At 40.4% G+C, this 22,160-nt stretch overlaps 1 protein-coding gene across 1 annotated transcript in view; it reads left to right on the top strand.

Moving 5' to 3' along the window:
* The window catches only part of kif16bb (kinesin family member 16Bb), a 36,738-nt gene extending 14,923 nt beyond the window's left edge, over nucleotides 1-21,815 (top strand). Inside the window, exons 16-18 of the mRNA XM_024804748.2 lie at nucleotides 165-244; nucleotides 4,713-4,801; nucleotides 21,764-21,815. Of these exons, the coding sequence (XP_024660516.2) occupies nucleotides 165-244; nucleotides 4,713-4,801; nucleotides 21,764-21,773 (179 nt within the window). The 3' untranslated portion in view covers nucleotides 21,774-21,815. The remainder of the gene's footprint in view (nucleotides 1-164; nucleotides 245-4,712; nucleotides 4,802-21,763) is intronic.
* The last annotated feature ends 345 nt before the right edge of the window (nucleotides 21,816-22,160 follow it).

The following is a 22,160-nucleotide window of genomic DNA, read 5'->3' on the forward strand; positions in this document are numbered from 1 at the left end:
CGGCATCTGTCATTGACTGTACCAGTTTTCCCTATGAATCACATCATATTATTTTTCTTTCTTTCTTTATTTTGGACACCAAATAGTAATGAAGTTCATAATGACTAGTTAATTGGTATTTTCCCATTTTCTTTTCATGTATTATCTCTTTGGGCTCCTTTTAGGTGCCATCATACAGTTGGGAAAAGGAGCCACACTCTGGTTTAACCAACCGACTGCTTCCCAACTTAGACTGAAATACCAGGTATGGTAAAATACTAAAAACCACCGCATGCAGAAAAGATCCCGAGTCTTCTACTACTAGACTTTTTCTAAAGTGTAGTGTCTCTGGGGGGGGAGTGCCTCAGCTGCATTTTCTGCTGGTAATGTTGTAAAAGCAAGTAAACATCATGCTCTTTGTTGCCATAACTACCTGCTGTAATGCCTGCTACCTTTGACAAATATTACTCATATTGATATCATGTTCAAAATCTACATGAGAAAGTTCCACCACATCACCAGTGGGATCCATATGGCTTTGTTTTGATCAGAATATTAACTATGAGCTTTTCAGTTGGTGCAGGTTTTTGCTTGTTTATATAAAACTCTCTTTTTGTTTTTGAATAATTGGCTCATATCATGGACAATATGTTCCCAACTTTAGAACTTTCTCACGCTAGAAAAGCCTCCTGCTGTTCCTGAAAGGAGGCCAGGTGCAGTGCCTTTCAAAGCTGGCTGCTATTCGTCCTTTTTGCAACAGCTTCCTCTTGGCTTTTAGTATTTTTAAAGAAGCATTGTGTGAAAGCACAAACTCCCTCACACTCTTGGATACTGCAGGCACTGTTTTCTCTGCAGTAATATATCAATGTAAAGCATTCCTGATTTAAAATCTATTGAAGGCATATTTTTAGTTGGTGATAAAATAAATGTAAGAAGACTTGGATACATTTCATCCAGTATTAAAGTAGAAAAAGTTGACGCTATTAATCAATTAAAAAGTTAACGAGGATTTACTCGACAACTGCAAGTCTGCCACAGCATTTGTTACTGTTCAAATTTATTACGGTTAATTCAACTGTAACTAAAAACTGAAACTGGGTGTGAAAAACATCTGTTAATGAAATAAAACCTAAACATTTTAACAATATGGCTTTAAGTCTCATTTATCCAAATGTTGTAATGTAAATGCAACATGCAGAATATGCAAGTGCTCAGCTCTTATCCTCACTGTTCTGAACATTTTTAAACTGCATATAGCTACAGTCAGCAAATACTGATGCTAAATTAGTTTAAACTGAATGAAAAATAAATACCAGTAAATTAAAAACAACTCTAACATCAACACTGTGGCAACAAATAAATTGTCTTTTAAAATGACAGAGCAATCTCTCATTTACTTTTTATTTTCCATATATATTTAGTAGGGGTGCAACGATACACAAAATTCACGGTTCGGTTCGATACTTTGGTGTCACGGTTCGATATTTTTTCGATACAAAAAACATGTTCATGCCTTTTTAATTTGTCATTTATTAAAATTATAAATATATATTTTAACTCAAAAGTACAGTTTTTAAATTTAACCCTAACCCTTGTGCGTGTTGTTTTTTTTAGCTCGTCATATTGCAGCCACAGAAATTATTTTGTCCATGAAACCATAAAGCTGCACTTTCTTTTTGCCTTATAGTCTGATTTGTCATAACTTCTCCGTTTTGTGGTAAGCTTTTCTTTGGCTGTCACTTCTTCACCCCGACCTGTCTTATTTGGCTCAGCAGAACTAAAATATATATCTGTCTGTGAAGGTTCTCAGTCATCCAGGTCATCGTAGTCAAATATATATCCTGCTATTTTTACACACGCACTCACATAAACTCAGCGATTCTCTGCGCGATCAACCTCTCACATGTTTAAGCTTGCTGCGGGAGATTTCACTTGTCATGTTTGCATAGTAAGCTAACGATTAATAAGACAATGTCAGAGGAATTGGTGCGCAAATTATCATCACTCACAGATCAGTGCTGTCGCTCTCTATACACAGTTCGCACGCTTGCAAAGTGAAAGCAAAAAAACAAGCGCAAATTCAAACGCGATTTCAATATGTCACATATTGACAGTGGCTCACCGATGCCAATGACATAATTACCCAGCTACATTTCTGAAAGAATGCAAAAGCATTGACATATATTTTTCCTACAATAGCCCGACGGGCAGGGCAGAGATAGATTTTGGTAGCCCGACTGGAAAAAAATCGCTAGCTCCGGGACGTCGGGCTAGCGATATTGCAAGCCCTGTATCTGATTGAGGAATCACTCATCTTTGGAAAAGAGTTTATTACAGAGAAATGTCTCTTTCCAAAATAAAAGCTATACTATCCGCTTCTTCTGGGCTATATTCTCAGCAGCATAAGGAGAATCATGTGCCAACAGCTGTCTAAATGACTCGGCTAAAGTTAGTAGCATGCTTGTTGTTTTTGTCTTTGCACTAGGATGATGTCGGCGTAAATGTGCAGTCATATTCGTTGTGTTCCCACTAGTGCTTTCAGGTTAATCTCGTTGAAATGACCTTAACGCCACAACACGGCAAATCTCCGTTAACGAGCTACCGCCGATCGCCCCGTGCATGGGGCTAGACGGCCAACACGTTAACGAGCTAACTGCGCTAACACACTAGTTCCCACCCATGTAATTGAGCATTGCATGGCACATCCAACATACTGTTTTACTTGAGTCCATGACTCGCTTACCTTCAGGGTCATACGTCACATGAAAACCAAAATAATTCCAAACGCCAGATCTGAATGAGGGTGGGGGAGGTCCATGTTACAAGGAGAGCTTAACTTCTGTCTTGCTAGCTTGCCCTGCGCTCTTCCTTCTATGCTGTCTGTGTTGAGCGCTCAGTGGATCTGCGCTCGACAGTGCAGCCTAGGCGGAGTAGTCGAACGCAGATTCACTGAGCGCTCCACACAGACAGCATCGTCAGAAGGAAAGTTGATAAAATAAATTACAAATGTTGTATTGTTCGATACATATGCGTACCGAACCGAAAGCACTGTATCGAACGGTTCAATATCGATACGAATATCGTTGCACCCCTAATATTTAGAGCTATGCTGTAAAATGAACAGTGTACAATTAGCATTGAGTCCTTTTGACATTTTTGTCTTTTACATGGTAGCAGGCATTGGGATTTATTTTACGCTGATCAACAGAAAAAACATCTGAAAATCTGAATCATTATGCTTGAGTTATTTCACTCATGTGGCCATTTGTAGCTAGAAGTTGAATGTGGAGTGAGTCCCGGTGTGTTACAGATTCTTGTTAAAATCCTGTATGGTGCAGCTGCTGCTGAGTAGGTTTCAAAGGTTCATCTATTCAAGATATGACAAAACGTCTTTGTCGCAGATTTACTCAAACCACCTCAAAAAGGAAAAGTAAGGTTAGTTATTTAAAAATGCGAATACAGTGTTTTACCTTCTCTATGTAAAATAAAGACTATTCTCTGTGAGCCTCTATATGAGAAACACTAGGGGAGCATGTTAACAAAAGGAGCTCTGAAACCATTAGATGACGCTGAGAGACTGTAATGTTGCTTGGCTGCTCACTACTCAAAGCTTTATAGCACAGTGAAATCATGTCATGACACTGAGTGGACATTTTCAGACCTAGTCTCCAAGAAGATCATAATGTTGCACTTGGCTACACACAAGTGTTGAAAATGTAACTAAAGCATACACGTATTCCACAACTTCTCTCTCAACGTTTGTGTTTAAATGTCACATTTTTGGTTTTGGACAGTTAAAGAAATGTCAGATGCGGTCCACCTTAATGTAGTGGAAAGGTGGACGAGGGCTGAGTTTCTCAGGCTGTCCATGGAGCACTTAAGGCACCATACACTGAGCCTCTTTAACATTGAAAACTATATTTGTAGCTTGGTGTTTTCAGCCAAATAAACTGGGGGATGAATAATTTTATAAGCGTGATTGATTATCAACCCTGGTGCTTTGCACTTCGAATGAAATGAGTAGTACAATGTTAATGTTGCTAAAATGATCACACTAAGAAATTGGAACTTTTATTAAAGTATCAGTGCTCAGTAAAGTTACGAGATGAAAAAAAAGAACTTTGTCAGTGAATGGACTGTCAAGCCTGCGACTTTGAGCACCCTGTGCTTTATAGCATTTCATGTTGTAAAATTGATTCACACACCATTTTAGACACAGTTGTACTTCTGGCTTTTGACAGCTCTCTGCTCTTTGCATTATTGAAAGCGGCACGCTATTACAGCCAAGTAAAGCACCGGCATCCAGGCCCCACTGTGGTTCCAAGGAGACTCTTTAGCATTCATTTTTAACATCGCTTCTAAATGAGATGGTCTCAAGAGTTTCACTTTCGCTTAGTCTGAATATGTGCTAGCACATCTAGACTGTAGCCTGTATCTGTTGTGTAAAAATATATATATATTTTAAAGTGTTCTGTCTGAATATTAATACAGTTTTACTAAATATGGAAATTGTATTGAAGAATGAAATACTTTACGTACTACCACTTTATTTTAGCCATGTGCGATGGATTCATACGGTATTTTTCTATTACCTGTTTAGACATTTCTGCAAACACTAAAAATGAAGACGCATCAACTAAACCTCTGGTCAAATGCAAATGTAACATAGGCAGCTGTCACTTGTTTCTTATACCGAGGCAGATTTCAGTGCTGTGTCATTCTGTTGTCTGCAGAGTGGATTGCCATCTGTGTTCAGCCCATCTGTGACCGACTCGTCCAACTCTACTGAGAATTTGTCCAAGGCGATGGTGCAAAATCGATGGTAAGACATATGCAGACATGTGTAATGGCTCTCTGCACTTTGTGAGCCCAGCATAACTGCATTCATTCCACCTCAATCTCCGCAACGTGCCTGCTTATTGAGCAGCATTCGTTGGGCACACAGACCAAATCAAAGACATAAATCATGGCACCATTTCTGTGAGGAGAGGTGGGAACATACAAAAAGCCATTCTGTAGTGCTTATTGCTGAGCCCATGGAAATCGGAGCAGGCAGCTCTCCTACAACCAAGGGCATGTCCGAGAATGGCACCTTGTTCACTAGGTAGTGACCTGCCCAGTGTCCCATTTTCAAAATTACTGCAACAAGCTTAAAGTTCAGCTCCCCTGAAAATTCCCACAATACAGTTTAAAAAAAAAAAAAAAAAAAAAAAAAAGTGGGGGGGGGGTTTACTAATGTTCATTAGTAGTTATGCAGTTTCCCTTGTTTTACTCCATCTGCAGCAGATTCTTCTCTTTTTAGGCCTTCTCCCCCCCCCCCACTTTCCTCTCTGTATCATCAGTAATGAATGATCCAAGGGGTGTTTGATTTATCTATTTTTAAAGTACAGTTCACTTGCTTCAAACCGTTCTGTTGTCTATCACATTTTTGGCATTTATTGGTATTTGATTTGTGAATTTGGTAGAGTAAAGACTGTTTTAATGAGCAGCAGTGATGCAAAATAGCAGCCTCTTTTCTAATTTTGAATAGCTAACCAGGTTTGAGGTTTGACTATATGCCAACAAAAAAAAAGGTACTTGCACTGCAGCCCCCTCCCCCCCCCTTTTTTTAAAATTTTTTTATTTTTTTATTTTTTATTTTTAAACAATAGCGTACCATGATGTTTATCAGCGTTTGGTAAGGTGAAATCTTCATGCCCTGCCACTCCTTTGAAATTGTGAGTGTTGATTGATGCCAGTGTCTCAGTGTTCAGTGAATTAATGTCCAAAATCTTATTCACCACCTACTAACACTGAGCGTTTTGAGAGACATCCCTGGTCTCATGATCTGCTAACCCTGATGTTTTACAGCATGTGGAGCTGTCTGACACATAATTTCCTTCACACCGCAGTATCCCCATCCTACTCATGTGATTAATACTGCTTTCAGTCTGACACCTGCTTCCCGATCCACTGGTCTGGTGATGTTTGATTTAGATATGAAAGGGTGAATACACATGTATATGGGTTACTACACGGCTTATGTTGGCAGAATAGTGTCTTCATTATCCTACATCAGAAACTTGGTCTGTTGCTAAAGGGAGAAAGGAAGTCAGTCGTGGTGAGTGGTGGAGATAGATTGTCAGTGTTCATAGCAGATCAGAGAGAGACTGTCGACAGAAGGAAAAACTCATGCAATGCATATGAGGCACATTGCAAAATAAACTTTGGTTATTGGGTTCTGCTCTGGGTGTCAATTAACACACATCATAAAATATTAAATGATGTATTCATTGTATTTAACATCGCCTCCTCTCACCTGGCAAAGTGCCCATATGCACTGTTTGAGCATAATGGTTCAGTGAAGGACTTTTTCGCTTTGTATTCAGATATGTGTTCAATCTTTTTTTCTACTTATTTGCATAGCAGAATCTCCCTCGCAGCAAGGACAGAATGGATCTCACTTTACTGAGTCATTTTGGAAATGATCCTGAACAATAAATAAGAGCAAATCATTTAAATTCAAATGCTGGCTTTGGAGATCTGTTGGGGTCTGGGAATGACAAAAGCCATCAGTGAAAGGACTCGCAGCTACTAGGGGAGGTGCTCTGTTGCACCAAAAGCAACCTGCCTGTTCAGTGGGGTTGCACACTTTTGAGAGCGCTAATAATTTGGGCAGGAAGAGGCTTAATGCATCACCACAAATCGTTTTGTTTTCCTCACCTGGCTTTGCCTCCAAGAATAAGGTAAAATCACCTCTCCAGATGTTGTGACAAATCTGCATAATAACATTTCAAACTCAGTCCTTTCATTGATATCGAATTCCTAATTGAATATGATACAAAATTAGATGACTTTGTAGCCAGTTCAGATGTTTGAAGACTAAAATTACTCGCGGGTTTTTAAAAAACAGCAAAAATGCAAAATCTCTCTTCACTAGCCTTTTCAGGGATTTGGAATAAATATTAGAGGACAATATGAAATGTGCATTTGGAAGGCATGTACACTCTTTCAGATTTCAGATTTGTCTTTAAAAACGGTCTAATTTAATTTTCCCTGTTAATCAATCTACACATGATTCTGCACAATGTCAAAGCAAGAACTGTTCATGTGTTTTTATAATTTAAGAAATACTGAAAATATTTAATTTACAGGGTTATTCAGATCCTTTGGGCTTTGATTCATCCTCCTACCAGCAGTCCTTGAGATGCTTTTACAATTTAGAGTCCATTTGTGCCTGATTGTATTCATCGGACATGAAAGGTTTTTATGAAAGATCTCACATTTGATGGTTTAGGTCTTAAGTTTTAGGGCAAACTGGGATACAAGGTCAAAGTATACACCTAAATCTTGTGTAAAGGCACAGAACAGGCTATAACAAGCTGTAGTATTTATTATTCTCCAGTGGAAGAAGTTTAAAACCACTAGTTTGTCTTGGCCAACCAGGCAAGTGGGGTAATGTGGGACAAATGTGCTTGGTTAGACAAGCAGCCAGGAAGACGGTGGTCACAGTGAATGTTTCAGAGTTTGTATGGAGACAACTGTCATTGCATCACTTCACCAATCAGTCCTTTATGGTAGAGATGGAGAACTTGGTCCTAACTGAAAGGAACGTAACAGCCTGTTGTGAGGTAAAATACAGCCGAATGCCACGAGAACCAAAGTCCTTACTCACCATCTATTATGGGGCCAACTGTTTATAATCTAACAAAATGGCAAAATACAGCCGAGAAAAACCAAGTGTCAGTGGAGTCTAGTAGCCCACACAACAAAGGAAGGATATAATACGGTAGTCACACAAAGATGGTTATCAGTGGTAGGTCTGTACAGCTGTAGAATATTAAGGCACTTTATGATTATGTGTGCACTTTAACATTGTGGTCAGCTAAGACTGGGAAAGTGCTATATAAATGCTGACTATAATAGACTTATTAAGATGTCATTAAGACCTGAGGTGAAGGGAGTAATTATGGTTGCTTATTCTGTTAAATGACTGGGTGTAAAACCATTTTAGCCTTATTCTTTCATCTGCAGTTGTGGCAGTATTAAGTATCAAGAGCAATTAAAGAGAAAAACAAAAATAGAATTTATAACTGTAAGCAGGCTAAGCTGTTTCACTAGGAATGGTGATGTTATGAGTTTGGTCCGTATGTGATATCGTTCTTGTTTGTCTCTTCTCAAAACCAATTTGTTCTGAAGCAGATAAGGCCTGCAGCATAAGTTACCCTGCTGTACCCCTGTTAGCACAATGGTAACTTAGTGTACCGAAAACCTGTGGTTGTGATTTATTTTATTTTTTTATTTTATTTTTTATTTCCCCCCCCCCCCCCCCCCCCCCCCCCCCCCTTGCTAGACCCCAAATCCTTTGTAGTACAGGCTTCTGAACTGGTGATTCTCATCCAGTCACACTGAACTTGAAAGATTCGGGAGAGATGAACGAGTCTTTCAAACTAAAGGTGTGTCAGTATGCATAACGCTCATAGCTTTGTGTGTGGATTATTGAAGAAAAATGGACTGTATCCATGTGAAGATGTAGAAAAATTCAAAGCGTCTGAGAACTTTCCAAATGCACTATAAATGTCATGACTTGAGCTTTCAGTATGTAGACATAAGATGGATATTCCTAGGAGAGGCAGGAAAAGGGCCATGTTGCCTGTAGAGGCCAGGTCATATGCTTTCATATTGTGTATAAATCTATGCCCATAAGACTCACTTCTTCCCTTGTAAAAGGGACCCCACTGTGTTTGATTCATACTTTATTAAATGGACTGCGTAGCAGAGCCACAATTTTGAAGTCCAAGTTGAAATGCAGCCATTTCAAACCCAGAAAGTCTGGACTGTGAGCGCTTCCAGCGATGGAACCAGCCAACTGGTGTTTGACCCGAAACAACATTTAATGGCCCCCTATGCTCTGAAAGTCCCTTATCTGACAACCCTCTCAGTATCCTCCATCTCTGGTCAGAAGGCCAAGTGCCAGCATTTTTCTCTCTTCCATTTTTGACCGCTGACAAGCTGCTATTACGAGCTTACATCACCTGAAATGGTATAATTTCACTGGTTAAAGTTCCTCACTTTGGGAGCTCCTGTGTAACTTAACACTTGTCTAGCTCTGAATGTCAGTCTTTTTATTCTTTGTTCTTCTGTTCACTTTAAGTCATTAAGTCAACAATGAACATCTTTTAAAAATGGCCGCACAATGTATTTTTACCTAGATTATACTATGAGATCTGATGCAGGGTGCACGTCAACTGACCTAGGACTTCGTATATCACAATTCATAAAATCTGTGGTGGTGTCTGTATGACTACGTGGGTGGAAACAGAGCTTAGCCTGTGGGTTGGATAGCAGCAGGTCCAGGAAAACAGTGGGGAACGCAATCAACACAAGGATTAGGAGGCCATGGAGGAACAGAGGGAAACAACAGGGAGGCAAACTGTACTTTGTGGTGGTGTTAATGAATCAGTTTCTGTGTACCGATTTTATGAAGCCATGTCACAGAACTCTGAGCCTCTGCATGTGAGCTACAATTTGTGAACAGCAGGAAACACTGATTGCAAAAATGTGGTCAGCTTGGGAATCCCAGTACCTGTTTTCTCTTTTTTTCTTTCCTTTGGTGAGCAAACATCGCAGAGTACAGGACATCCTCTCTACTGATCCTCAGGATCTGCAAAAATCCTTTAATCATCAGCAGGACCTGCACTGTGTCCCTCTTGTTGATGCTGTCAATGCTTTACTGCTCCCGCTTGCACCCTTCATCAACCTGCTGCTTATATACAAATCTCAGCCAAAGCCAATGTTTACTGTCAGAAGTCTTTCTCAGCTGTATATTTGGTTTCTGCTCCTCCCTCTGGAGTGCTGAGTATTGTATGTAAATCCTCAAATCAACATGCACAGATTCTATTTAATTTCACAGCTAGTCGAGTGGCTCTAATCTCATCCAGCCATTTGGGCTGTTTGCTTTTCAAATCTAATGGATGGGTTTTGTGAGGATAGGGTCGGGAGGGTATTGCAGCCTTGTCTTTTCTATGCAAGCTGATGTCTCCAGTGTGACACTACAGCAAATAATTAAATTGCTTCTTGAAAACAAAGACCCTAGCAACACATATAAGCATATAACTGCAGCTGTATTGTGCTCCCACATCCTCCCATTGACACAGTTTTTGAATATTGTTTATGCTTGCTGTCTCTTCAGCCAACACATCCATCCGGCTAAAAATGCAGAAGTAATGTCCAAAGCCTCAAGCGTCTGTCTTGCCCCTACCCCAGCAAGAACGTTTGCGACTACAGTATGTATGCATATTTTTATATTTATTTATTTTTTTTGTGCAGTTGCCAAAAAGAAAATCAAACTTAAGATAATGGAGGGATTTAGTCATAAAGCTGCTGCTGATTTCTGCATGGAATTAGATATGACTTAGTTGTTTTGTTGTTTGTTTAAGGAAATGTATTAAAGCTAAAACACAGTGTGCCAATAGTGAGACTTGGATTTGCAGTTTTTGTTTAATGCAGTGCTATATCGTCGCTGTACAACTGAAGTTCTAGTCCCTTTTTAGTGTCAGAGCAAATGTCAATATCCACCCCCTCTCCAGCCAGGCTTAATATAGATTTTTATGAGCCATGAAATACTTTCTCTTGCTTTTTTATTATGCACATATTTAATGCCTATTAAACTTTCCTTTAGAGGTTTCAAAGAAAATGACACTCATTTCGTGAAAGCATTTTGCAATGAGAGTACACTTGTTCTATATTTGCTTCTTAATGCGGTGTTCTTCAGTTTGTTTTCCTATGCATGTCTCGATTCAGATATAAATGAATACACATGTTTTAAGGAGAGTTTATTGAAAGTCATTTTTAAAAATGTCCTTTTGTTTTCCACATACTCAATGTAAACTAGGACACTGGGCTACCTAGAAGACGTTTCATCTCACACGGTAGTTTTGAATCGGATGGAGAGAACCTGCAGAATGGAGTAAGCGCCAGGGATGGCCAGGAGCGGGACTTGTGTCATAAATCAGGGCCTGGGCTCAGGTCTGAGAGGAAAGCTCAAAGTGGGACTGAAGTTGCAAGCTGTAAGGGAGAAGAGGGCTGGTCAGGGGATGCCAACCTCCAGCAGACAAGTGTCCTGGGCCTGGGTGATGGATGTGGCACAAAGCCAGAGGGAAATGCTAATGAGATCCAAGATGATGGCACTGACTGCTACAAGGGGAGACCTCGCTCTGGTGGGAGCTCATTAAGTGGCATGTCCCACCTGCAGAGCAGCAGAGGAACCAGCTCCATGTCTATCCTCCCACAGAGCAACACTCATTCTCAGCTTGACACAAAGCCTCTTGACAGTCACACAGGCTTTTGTCCACCCAAAGAAACCACCATCACGAAGGAGTGTAGCTGTGGAGAGATGGATGAATCTGAAAATTTAGAGAAGATCCCTGGAGTGTGTGCGACAAAGGCTGCAGCAGCTGCAGTTCAGAATCTGAAGCTGAGCTCTTTGTTCAGCAGAGTTTTTTGGATTGTCCAGGATGCAGGACGTCTGCTTTGGAGCTCTTCCACTGTATTGCAGCAAGTCACAGAATTCAGATTTCAACCTGTTGGGGCTCGTTGGTCAAACAATTTTATCTCTCTGGTAAGAGAAAGCAGTGTTCTGTCTATTTTAAGGGACAGCCATGTCTTCTCCACATTTAGAAGCAGCTTTATCTTCTCTCTATTAAAGGACAGTCACATTTTTTCATTGGTGAAAGAGCTGCCTCTCATACAGCAGGTCCAGATGGATATAATTCAACTCCTTCAGTCTGAGGAGGCTGCTCAGATGATTCAAGGCTGCATTAATCCTGAAAACGCACAACTCCCTGTCCCGACACCAACACAAACCCTGAGTAAGGCTGATGAATTGCCAAATGATGTACAGCTTGTCTCAGGGGATATCTTGAAAAGGAATGAAAGTATGTGGGATATGGAGTCAACACGAAACATGGTTGATGGTAATGTGAAACAAGGAGATGAACTTATTACAAAGCGGTTGCAACTGAAGCACAGCAGTGTGAAAGAGGTTACCTGTGAACTTAAAAACTCAAAAACAGTTCAAATTTTCATTCAAACGTTGATAAAATTTCCTGATTCCCTTGCAAACCTGCAAAATCTGCCACCCCAAAGCATGATGGACCATCTACAGTCTGTCATCTCCACTTCAGGCCTCCCAACTCAGAAGATTCTTACTCTCTACTGGCTGAACGTAGCTAAATGCAACAAACCAGAGCCACAGTCTGCCCTCTTGATCCTGATGGAATCTGCGCTTTACACACTAACCTCTGAATCTGGTCTCTTAGTTTTGTTCCATCACCTCCCTTTGTGTCAGTTGAAGGACATTCAGATAGGCCTAGCAGGCCAAAGTCTGCGTTTGATAAGTGCTACAGAAGAAAGCGTCCTTGTTGTCTATACCTACAGTCAAAAGCATACTCAGTTGTTGTGTAGGGCCATACTTAATATCATCTGCCCTGGGGACTGCAGGGTACCTCGGCACCCACTGCTGCATGGAAACTTAGCAGAGATGTCTCTAGGCTGGTGGGTCAGTGTACCTGAGCTGCTGCTGGATGCTGGTTTAAGGGTTTGCTGTCAATTTCAGAAGAGTCTTGCCGATCTGATATACCTTCTTCATTGTAATATGAATCACGAAACCACTCTGGGAGAGGTGCAGCTGAAACTTTACACAAGTGTAGCAGTGCATATCAGTCCTAGTACCCACAGTAAGCACGTGGCTCAGTTTTTACTTACAGATACACACCTCGGTCTGGTACGAGAGGATGCTGTCTGTCACTCACTTTCACACTCTGTCACCACAGCTCCCTGCCGTCCCCACTTCCACGGCTTAACTCTTCGGTGGTGCTCGGATGTTCGCTGCATACTGGTGCACGACGAAAACGAGAACCGGCCTGTCAGGCTGGATGTAATCTTTGCAAAAGCACAGGGCAGGGGTCACCCTGAAAGCGTGACTAAGGCAGCTACCCTGAGTGCACATGCTTTAAATTCATCTCCGCATGCAGAAGTGTGGAAATTAACTTTCAGTTGCTCCGCTGAGGCCGCCCGCCTGATTAATCACTTGTCAAATGTCTGATCAAGGACTGAACGGCCAGTAATGAACAGCCCAGCTTGAAAACTCACTCACAGGGAGCAAAAGTGCATCCCAAGCAGATAGTGCAAAGAATCTTTTTTTTTTCGCTATGAAATTATAATGAAAATGTGAATTTTGAAGTTTGCTTTTTAAAATTTTGTGATATTAATGTTGCGTGACTTTGGCACTTGGAAGATTTTATCTTTAAAACGCTTGAATTTCTTTGTTCTTGCATTGATGTCTTTAGAAAATAGTTTGAAGGTCTAGCACTGAAGATCAAAGAAGTGTGCTTAGCAGTTTCATTTGTTTTAATAGACATTGTAATGTTTTTGAAGCCTTTTAAATGTCTCATGTGACCAAATTCTTAAGATGACTTGCATTGTTTGTGTATTTATTATTCATTTTCAAAATTCTAATATTTTAAATTTTTCAATAAATCCCTGCATATGTTAAAGTAAAATCGGAGTTTGTTTTTTTTACCACTTAAAATGCAGATGAGCTCTGATGGTTGAGACTTGAAATGCAGACAGCAAAAATAGCTTGATGCATTTTATTGCTTCCTTTAAAGTCTGTCATTTTGTCTTCCTATCATCTCTTTTTGGCTCTTTTTGACTCATTTTCACTTTCGGCCCAGTCTCTTTACTTTGCATAAACCTGTGCCCCCACTGGATGTAAGAGTCTCCACTGCAACTGAGCAATCGGTTTCTGAGGTCAAGTTGTATTTGTACTACCTGTACAATTGGTCAATGGTTTTACTTCTGCCAGTCAACACTGTGCACTTGATGACAAGCCTTGTAGAAGAACTAAAATTACAGATGGGTTGCTCATGCTGTGTCTCCGGGAAAGAACTAGAGTTTAAATCACATTTCAAGGGTTAAAGCCAAAGATTGTGCTCCTTTTCTTGACTGAGTGACCCCATCCAAGAAGGAAAATTGCAGGGGCAATATAGTGCAATCAATCCCCTTGTCTGCTCCAGCATGAATGATGGAGATTTGGGCTCGACTCAAACTCCTCACACCTTGTAGCAAAGCGGATTGGACCAGAATGAAAGCTCGGGGATGTAAAAGATTTTCTCCCTTTTTGCTTGACAGTTAATTAGCATTCAAACGATCTAGTGTATATCAAACTTTCTTGCGAATAAAACGCAAAAGGCAGACTGATCATAATCTCATGTATTGAAAATGAGGCTTGTTTCTTACATGCCACACAAAGATTAGTGTTGAGGATTTTCATTTTCACATTAGATCAAGGCTAATTTATTGCAAATATTGTCACAGGTTATGACTAGTTTACATTAAACTGCAAATTGAGACTTTCCTCTTGCAGATTAGTTAATAAATTCTGCCAAAATCTGATAATGGCTTTAAAATAAATTCTCCATCCAGTATCACATAACACTTATTATTAAAATTTGGGGAACTGTACTCATTATTGTGCTTTTCATGTTTAATGTGGGCTGGTTTCCTCCTCGCAGCATTTGGCTGACATCTGAATAACCTTGCATCTGTATTGTGCAGGATGCCTCTTTTGGTTTTCATGTAATTCTTCAGGATTGACAGTTGAGAGGCAAGTTGCATCTGGATAAATTTTCTTTTTTTAATCACGTATTTTTCTGTTAATCATGAAACACGGCTAATCTACTATCGCTGCGTGTTTGTCTATCAATGGACAGGAGCGCTTGTTGTGCACAGCCTGGTTAAAGGAAGCACTCACTCTGACAGCTGATACTTTCCCACTGACAGGCTTTGAATGTCTAGTGATTATAGTGTGATGTCCTACTGGGTTCTCCGGCCTTAAAACGCACCACGATTGACGGCACATAACAGTGTAATTTGTTTACCACCTCCTTTAGAATCATGAGAACGTGACCTATAGGCAGTTTGGACACTGCTTAGCTGTAACGGGCTAAATCTTTAAGGCTATTTTGATCTTTCCAGCCCCACAGTAGCCCCAGTAGTTCGATTGAGTTGTTTTGTTTTTCAGATTTTGGAGACTCGTTTTTACCCTACTGCATGGTGCTAAATTGGTCCTGAGGATGTTTATATAATTTTTTTTAATAATTAAATTTGTTTCTCTCTGACAAACTACCCCCATCTCCTTTAGTTTCTGTTGCCTGGAGAGTCTGTTTCCCACTTACAAATTAGGATACTCTTGAATAAGAAAACATCTTGTTAAGCCAATAAACAATCTGTTGGAGAAGCTGGTTTGCAGATTTAACCTGGTATTAACAGCGTGCCTTTGGAAAACAGGCTAACAGATCAGCATCGAATACTGATAAAGTTGGTGTTTTTTGTTTTTTTTGGGGGTTTTTTTTTATTGCAAATCAACCTGTAAAACCTTGAAATAAATACAGTGCCAACTGTTATTTTCCAAAGTGCTTTTAAAAAAAAAAAAGAAGGTAATTTACAATAACCTTAAACACAGAGGATCAAAACTGTATTCATGTCTACCCAGTGATGCAGACATGCATAAAATTAGGCGAGTACAGGATTTGATTTGCCTTTCCTTGGCTCTAGTAGGAGTGCTACTGCAAGCATGCGGTGCTTGAAGGCCAGACATTTCTTTACCCGTGTACTCTGGTGATTTTTAAAGCTGCTTGTTTGGCTACTTAAGCATTTTCTTAAACTAAGAAGAAAAAACACATCCATGTTTCACTATCACGTTTCTAACTTTAACTATACACCTTCCGGTATGTAAGTCTGGGACTTTCTTACTGGGCACTGACTGACTTAAATTGGTTGTGGCTGGTGATATTACTCTGAACTGCTCAGGCTAGCTGCTAGCTACCTCAGTGCAAAAGTTGTAATGACACAATGATGTTTGTAATATCAGGGCTGGTTGTCTTTTGGTTGTTAATACACCTTCATGCTATCATGCTGATGATTTAATGATGGGTATGAGGTATATATCTTAGGAGTATTTAAATTTGTGCTGCACACGCTCACTATTAAATGGCTAAATAATAAATGTCTGACTCTGATCATCTGTCAAGTCTTCCAAAAAGTTATGTTTTCACTTTAAGTCTTTGACTGTTCTGGACTCGAGCTTTTTATTATGCTGGGTTTTATATCAAAGGGAAGGTGAAGCAGGTGTGGGCGGATTTTGAGATCACATGTATCCATTAAATGGGCACAAGTAACAAAATGCGATTCATGGAACCTGCTTAAGTAAAGTTTCTTATCCTTGGCTTAAGTTCCCTTAAGAGAAAAATCTTGAGACTTTAGTTCAGTGAAAATCATTAAATTTGTTTAACTTTTTTTTTTTCAATAAAAGATGCTCCATTTATAATGTACATTAACATATTTACCCAATCACTCATCTGCACCTCAGTGCTCACCATTTTTTCATGTTATTTATCCTTGGAGGACTTCTCATTGATCTGATACTTTGAAAAAGTAGCTTAAAACACTGAACTTTTTATAATTAACTCAGTGTGGGCATGTGAAGCAGTGGGAAATCTGGATATGTTTAGTATATTTAAAAACAAAAAGTCCTTTCAGTGCCATTTTTGAAGGGTGACATTTTGTTTTTCAAGTTCAATCCAGCTGAGTGATGGTCTGTGTCCAGTATGTGCATCCATGCTTGTTTAAATTCATGTCACTCAATAGGAGGGCAATGTACTTAACTCTGTCACCATCCTGCCATCTAATGAAGTCTAGTGTTTGCCTGTAATGGCAGGTTTTATCCAGGCTTTTGATGGAACATGTTGGGAGGGGGGTGGATCTCAAAGGAAACGGACACAATGGTGACCTGAATGTCACTGGCAACTTTCGACTGCGCTCATTTGTGCCTGTGTGTCCGCAGGCCATAGAAAACTCTCTGCCCTCTAGAAGAATGAGTTTGTCACACAGTGTCATTTTTAAATTGGGCTCCATTTCTCCCTGCCCACCCCTGCTCGGTTTTGGACCTCACATGAGCTTCATTAGCATTTGCAGGAACTGCGAGACATTTACCACCATGGATTGTGACAGATTTCACAAGCTCAATTTTACTGTTGCCCCAGGGGGAGGGAAGAGACAGTGCTCGCCATCTGTTGATTGTGACTGTACCCGGCACTTCCATAAGAGGCTTCCTTACCGCCATGGCTAATAGTCCAGTGACAGTTCTGGTCTATACACAAGAAGTGGAAAAACACTTAAAGTTTGATTTAACCAGACCTCCAGGCAAAAGCATGAATTTTGGGGTTTTTTTTAAAAAAAAAATCAGCTTTTCATTGAGCTTATAAAACATGCATTCTTAATTTATTAGATGTCAAAGTTAATTTTAAAGTTTGCGATGAAATGTGACATTTAAATTTGACTTGTAAAAGCTAGCATTTCAGTCACTGCTCACTCTGATAATATTTAAGGCTAGAAAACTGGCAGTGGAGCGAAAACGTTTAATTTAGTCTTGATTTCTGTATCACGGCAGTACAGTTGAACTTTATGGTGTGTAGTTAAACTGTTGGCCACATGAATAACCAAGCTTAGCCCCTGCTGATCAAAATGACTGGCACAGGTAACAGGAGAGAGACTTTAGAGCTTATCAGTGCTTGCGATGGCATAACAAAACAAACACCGTAGATGTTAATATACGAGCTCAAGAAGAACCGATTAAACACTTATTGCCAAAATATTCCTCAAGTGACTATTTAAGATGTTCATCTGTGTTTTTAATTGCTCCAGGGACCATTTTTGTTATACAGTAAGCTCATTTAGTTTTCAATACACAAATAAAAAGATTACTCTCACTGCTAATTAGCTTCAACTTAACGATTTTCTTGTATGGCCACCTTTTGTGCAACTCTTCCCCCCCTAAATGTGCCGTGTACAAGCTGACATATTAAAACGGCGGCCCAGATCATATTTTTCTGCTGCTGGCAGTGAAGTCTTTTGAGACCTTGAAAGTTTCTGATCATGTTCTAATAAAAGGAGATGGAGGTGCTGTGCAGCGGGTCACAGAGAAGAGGAGCTGCTCTGAGTGGCTGCACTTTTAGAGGAGTTTCTGAAGACTCTCATAAAAGTTGGAAAAAGAGAGATTTTCAGATATTCATGAGTAATGGTTAACTGAAGAGCTTTGCACATATAAGACAAAATAAATGAATATAAGGCAATGAAAAAGAGCGTTTTAGAGGGTAAATTATATGGGCTTGCAATGATCACAGACATTTGAAGTGTTAATGTGTGTCTCTTATTAGGAGTTTCCTGTTGTGTTTGGTGCGTGGAAAATGATATTTCACACGCGTGCCCTTCAATAAAGCTCGATCGCATCTCTGCGGTTTATGAGTCTCCAGTCAAAAAGTCAGCTCGTTGTAAATAAGCTGAGGGATTAGTGAATGATGAGAAGAATGGCTGACGGTCACATGGTGCAGCTGTCTGTATGTGTGTGTCATGTCAGCATATTTCATTTGGAAAGATGACACTTCTATTTCGACTTCTAGATTCATTAGCGGGCAAACGTCAGTGTCGTTGCCATTATAATGGTGATTCAATCTGGGCTGAAGTCAGTGGAGCACTGGTGGGTTAGCATAATGTCCATAAGAAGAGGCAGGGATGTCCTTTTAACAGGATTTTTGTTTGTGTCGCGCTGCATCTGATTGAAGTAGCACGAAGTTGAAACAGCCCTGTTTGCGTGTCCAGGCAATTCTGCGGTGGCTTCATGTAAACCACCCAAGAATAAAGAATGCGCTTTTTTGCTATTCGTGTTTGTTATGGATTTTTCTATTAGTGAAGTCTGAAATGCTATGCTCAGTGGAGCCTTTCTGGAGCATGGTGATCTGACCTTGAGGTCTCTGCTCGGGAGTCTCATTTGTGTCTGTGGAGATGGGACAGGATCTCGCTGTTCATTTCAGAATAAATGAAGGCGAAAGATTTGTGTTTATCCTGCTGGAAATAGAGTAGACTAGTGTAAAACTATAAATGCTGTACTGCCCCTTAGGAACACAGTCTTCAGTACTGCATGATCGTAGTTCTGGTCAATAACTGTATTCATCTTCTTTCTCCCAGGTACAAAGATGCAATAAAGCTTACTGCCTTGGTGGCTGACGAGTGCAAACCTGGCCTCGCAAAGATCTTAACATCAGCTGGTTCAGCTACAAATGTGAATTAAGGAAGACACTGAACGATGTGATAAATACTATCGTCACGCGTACGCCAGTGGCGAGGACTGTTGTTCAATGACGTGATTTTAAATCGGGCGTATAGCTCAGTTTCATGGTCCAACAATATACATGACTAAAGTATAGCTGGGAAAAATACAGGTCATCAAATAATGAGCCACCAAGCAGCCAACTGCAACAACACTGATAAATCTGTGTCATGGCTCCTACGGGGCGGTAATTGAAACAAATAATAAAGCCACATATTAACAAAAGAGATGAGTGATCTACTTAATTATTTCCAAAAGAAATTGAGTTAATTCATTACCAATGCAAGAGATGCTGATAGTAGTGCTTTATAATTTAGCTTGACAAAATTATGATTGCTTTTTTTTCTATTAAACCGTAACTGTCCTCCGCTGCTGAGCAGGTGAATTAGATTTTTTTTAATGTAATTACACACTGAAGGGGGGGAAAAAACGTTCATAATGGTATTGATCAAAAACCTTATCAAAGCTCTGCTGTTGTCATTTACACACTGCGAGTTGGAAGAGAAAAAAATCATTGAGGCTGTAAGTAAAGGATTATCACCTTGCAGTGCCACAAATTAGCACTATCTGAAACAATCGTTCGCACTAAGTGAGGCTGGCACTAGCAGATGAAGTGGCATGGTGGTGATGACTGCTATCACCAAAGCTTTCTGCTGTGGGGCCCTGACAAACACGATATTTACGACAAGCCCTCTGACAAACAGGACAAGGCTGTTTTCCAAACCTGCTGCATTTTACTTTTATGGGAAGCGGGGTGAGAGTGGTGACAGAAGGAGTGGGTCTAGACTGCTGATGCTGGCGATGTGAGCTCCTTCTCCACACCTACTATTTCCAGTCTTCCAGCTTCCAGCGTGGTGCTATTAATCATACTCCAGAAGTTAAGTGTTACTGCAGGCATTGCTGTGTTATAAATTGCATGGGAAATGCATAATTAGTTTGCAACAAATCTATTTTACATTCCTACTGTATTCAGTTGGGGATGCATTTTGTTGCAAATGTTTTTCTGCAGGGATAATGATTGCTACTGGATAGCAGAAGTATTGCTGGCTCACCTGATGCAAATGAGACCAAAGAAAAAGGGAGCAAAATAACATGCTTGACCATTCAGCATATCTTGGAGGTCCTTCGTGTTTTCAAATGATTGCACTGTGCCAAACAGGAAATGTGTTTACACCCAGTAAATCCCACTTGGCAGGATGCTAAAGGGATGTATGTTCCTGTTCTCTACAGTGTCATAAAGCCAAACTAAACTGACTCTTAGCCAACAAAAGCAATTTTCTGCAGGTCACACGCGCACAGTTTCTTGATAACCTTCTCATTCCTCCTTTAACTTGACAAGCTATGTCCACCTCCAAGTCCTCACTAGGTTCATTAAGGTCTGTGTTCCATGTTTCATCTGACGTGTGCTTGTCTTAAAGCCGAAAGAAGGAAAGCCAACACATTCACTCGTTATTCTCCGTGTCCTTAACCCATGCAGTTACTATTTCTGTGTAATTGGTGCTGGTGTTGCTTGTGCCTCCGTTTAATTTTTTTTTTGATACGGCGCTGCTGTCTCAGTGGAAGGAACAGGGTGCAAAGTGTCCCTCAATACAGGAGGCAAATTACTCCTCCGAACACCCGTGTACATCGCAGAGCTGCAGTAAAGGCAAAACAATTTGTCCAACATGAATAGGCTCCCCGGAGACTGTCTTAAGTGTTAAATGACCTGGGTGAACCCAATACTAATCCACGACTGGGAGTTATTCAGGCTTGGATGGCTAACACTTATACCCTCCGTGCAGCCGTTTGAAGACTGTTTATGCAAATTCAAGGTGATCTGATTTTTTTTCATGGCTTAGTTTACTGTCTCTCTCAGCCCCCTGGAGACTCCTGCAGTCACTTCTTCTTATTCCTCTAGCTCCTCGCCTAACCACTCGCGTCAGTAGGAGTGGGTATGAATAAAATGCAATAAAGGTGCTTCACATATAATTAAGCTTCTTGAGTCATAGTTGAAAACTTTCAGATTTATTGGATTCTTAAAACACCCGACTCCAGTGTCAAAGGGCTGGAGGATGTTGATAGAACACCAAACATGTCTGCCTACTTTTGTTATGCATATTCTCTGAATGTGTTTTTTGTATCCACACAGAAAGTGCTGACACGTTTGTGAACAGAGAAATCAATCTGCAGACTTGAGGCTATAAGAAAATATCAAGAATGCGTTTTTTGTCCCCCCCCCCCCCCCCCTTTTTGGGTCCCCATTAAAGCTGAGCATGTAGTGCACTGTGTGCCAAGTACCCTTATTAATACAGTAGGGGGCACCAGTGAGCCGCGCAGGTCTCTAGACTTGACTTGCTGCCTCTTCTCCCTCTCCCTTCTCATAAACATGATTGTGGTCTGCCCTCCAGACATCTGCTTGGTTGTAAAAGGAACAAATAAATAAAAACAAAGGCCTGTGAATGACGCTCCAAGAATTTATGTTCCATGCAAACATATATTCAGTTTCAATATTTTAATCCTTATTGGAACATTTATTGTTTGTGTCAGCGTTTGTGTTTAAGTGCATCTGCGTTGTGTTATGTCTTTGTAAAATGAAAGGAGGACGTAGCCTGCGAGGAAGGAAGAGGACTCAGGAGAGGAAGAGTGGAGCGAAGCTAGGAGAGAAGGTATAGCATGACAGCCAGTCACTGTACAATACAGAGAACAGATCATTAATTAATGCTGCTGAGAGTGTGAAGGGAATCGATTCGCCCCCCTCCCCTCAGCAGGACATGCACTAGTACCCTCATCTACCAGCCATGGTGGGTAGTAGCTTGGTGGAGGCAGGGGAATCGACACCATCCCTGTCAGTTCACCTCCGTTTTAATCACTTCTAATTGTTTCCAATGGCATGCAGTAAATATCCGGCAGGAAGAATGCGAAACATTCATACCCCCTGGTTCTTCTCATCAGGTCCTTTTCTTTCATGTTTTTGTGTGTGTGTGTGTCCTATTCG

Source organism: Maylandia zebra, linkage group LG13 (assembly GCF_041146795.1).
Source record: "Maylandia zebra isolate NMK-2024a linkage group LG13, Mzebra_GT3a, whole genome shotgun sequence".
NCBI lineage: Eukaryota > Metazoa > Chordata > Actinopteri > Cichliformes > Cichlidae > Maylandia > Maylandia zebra.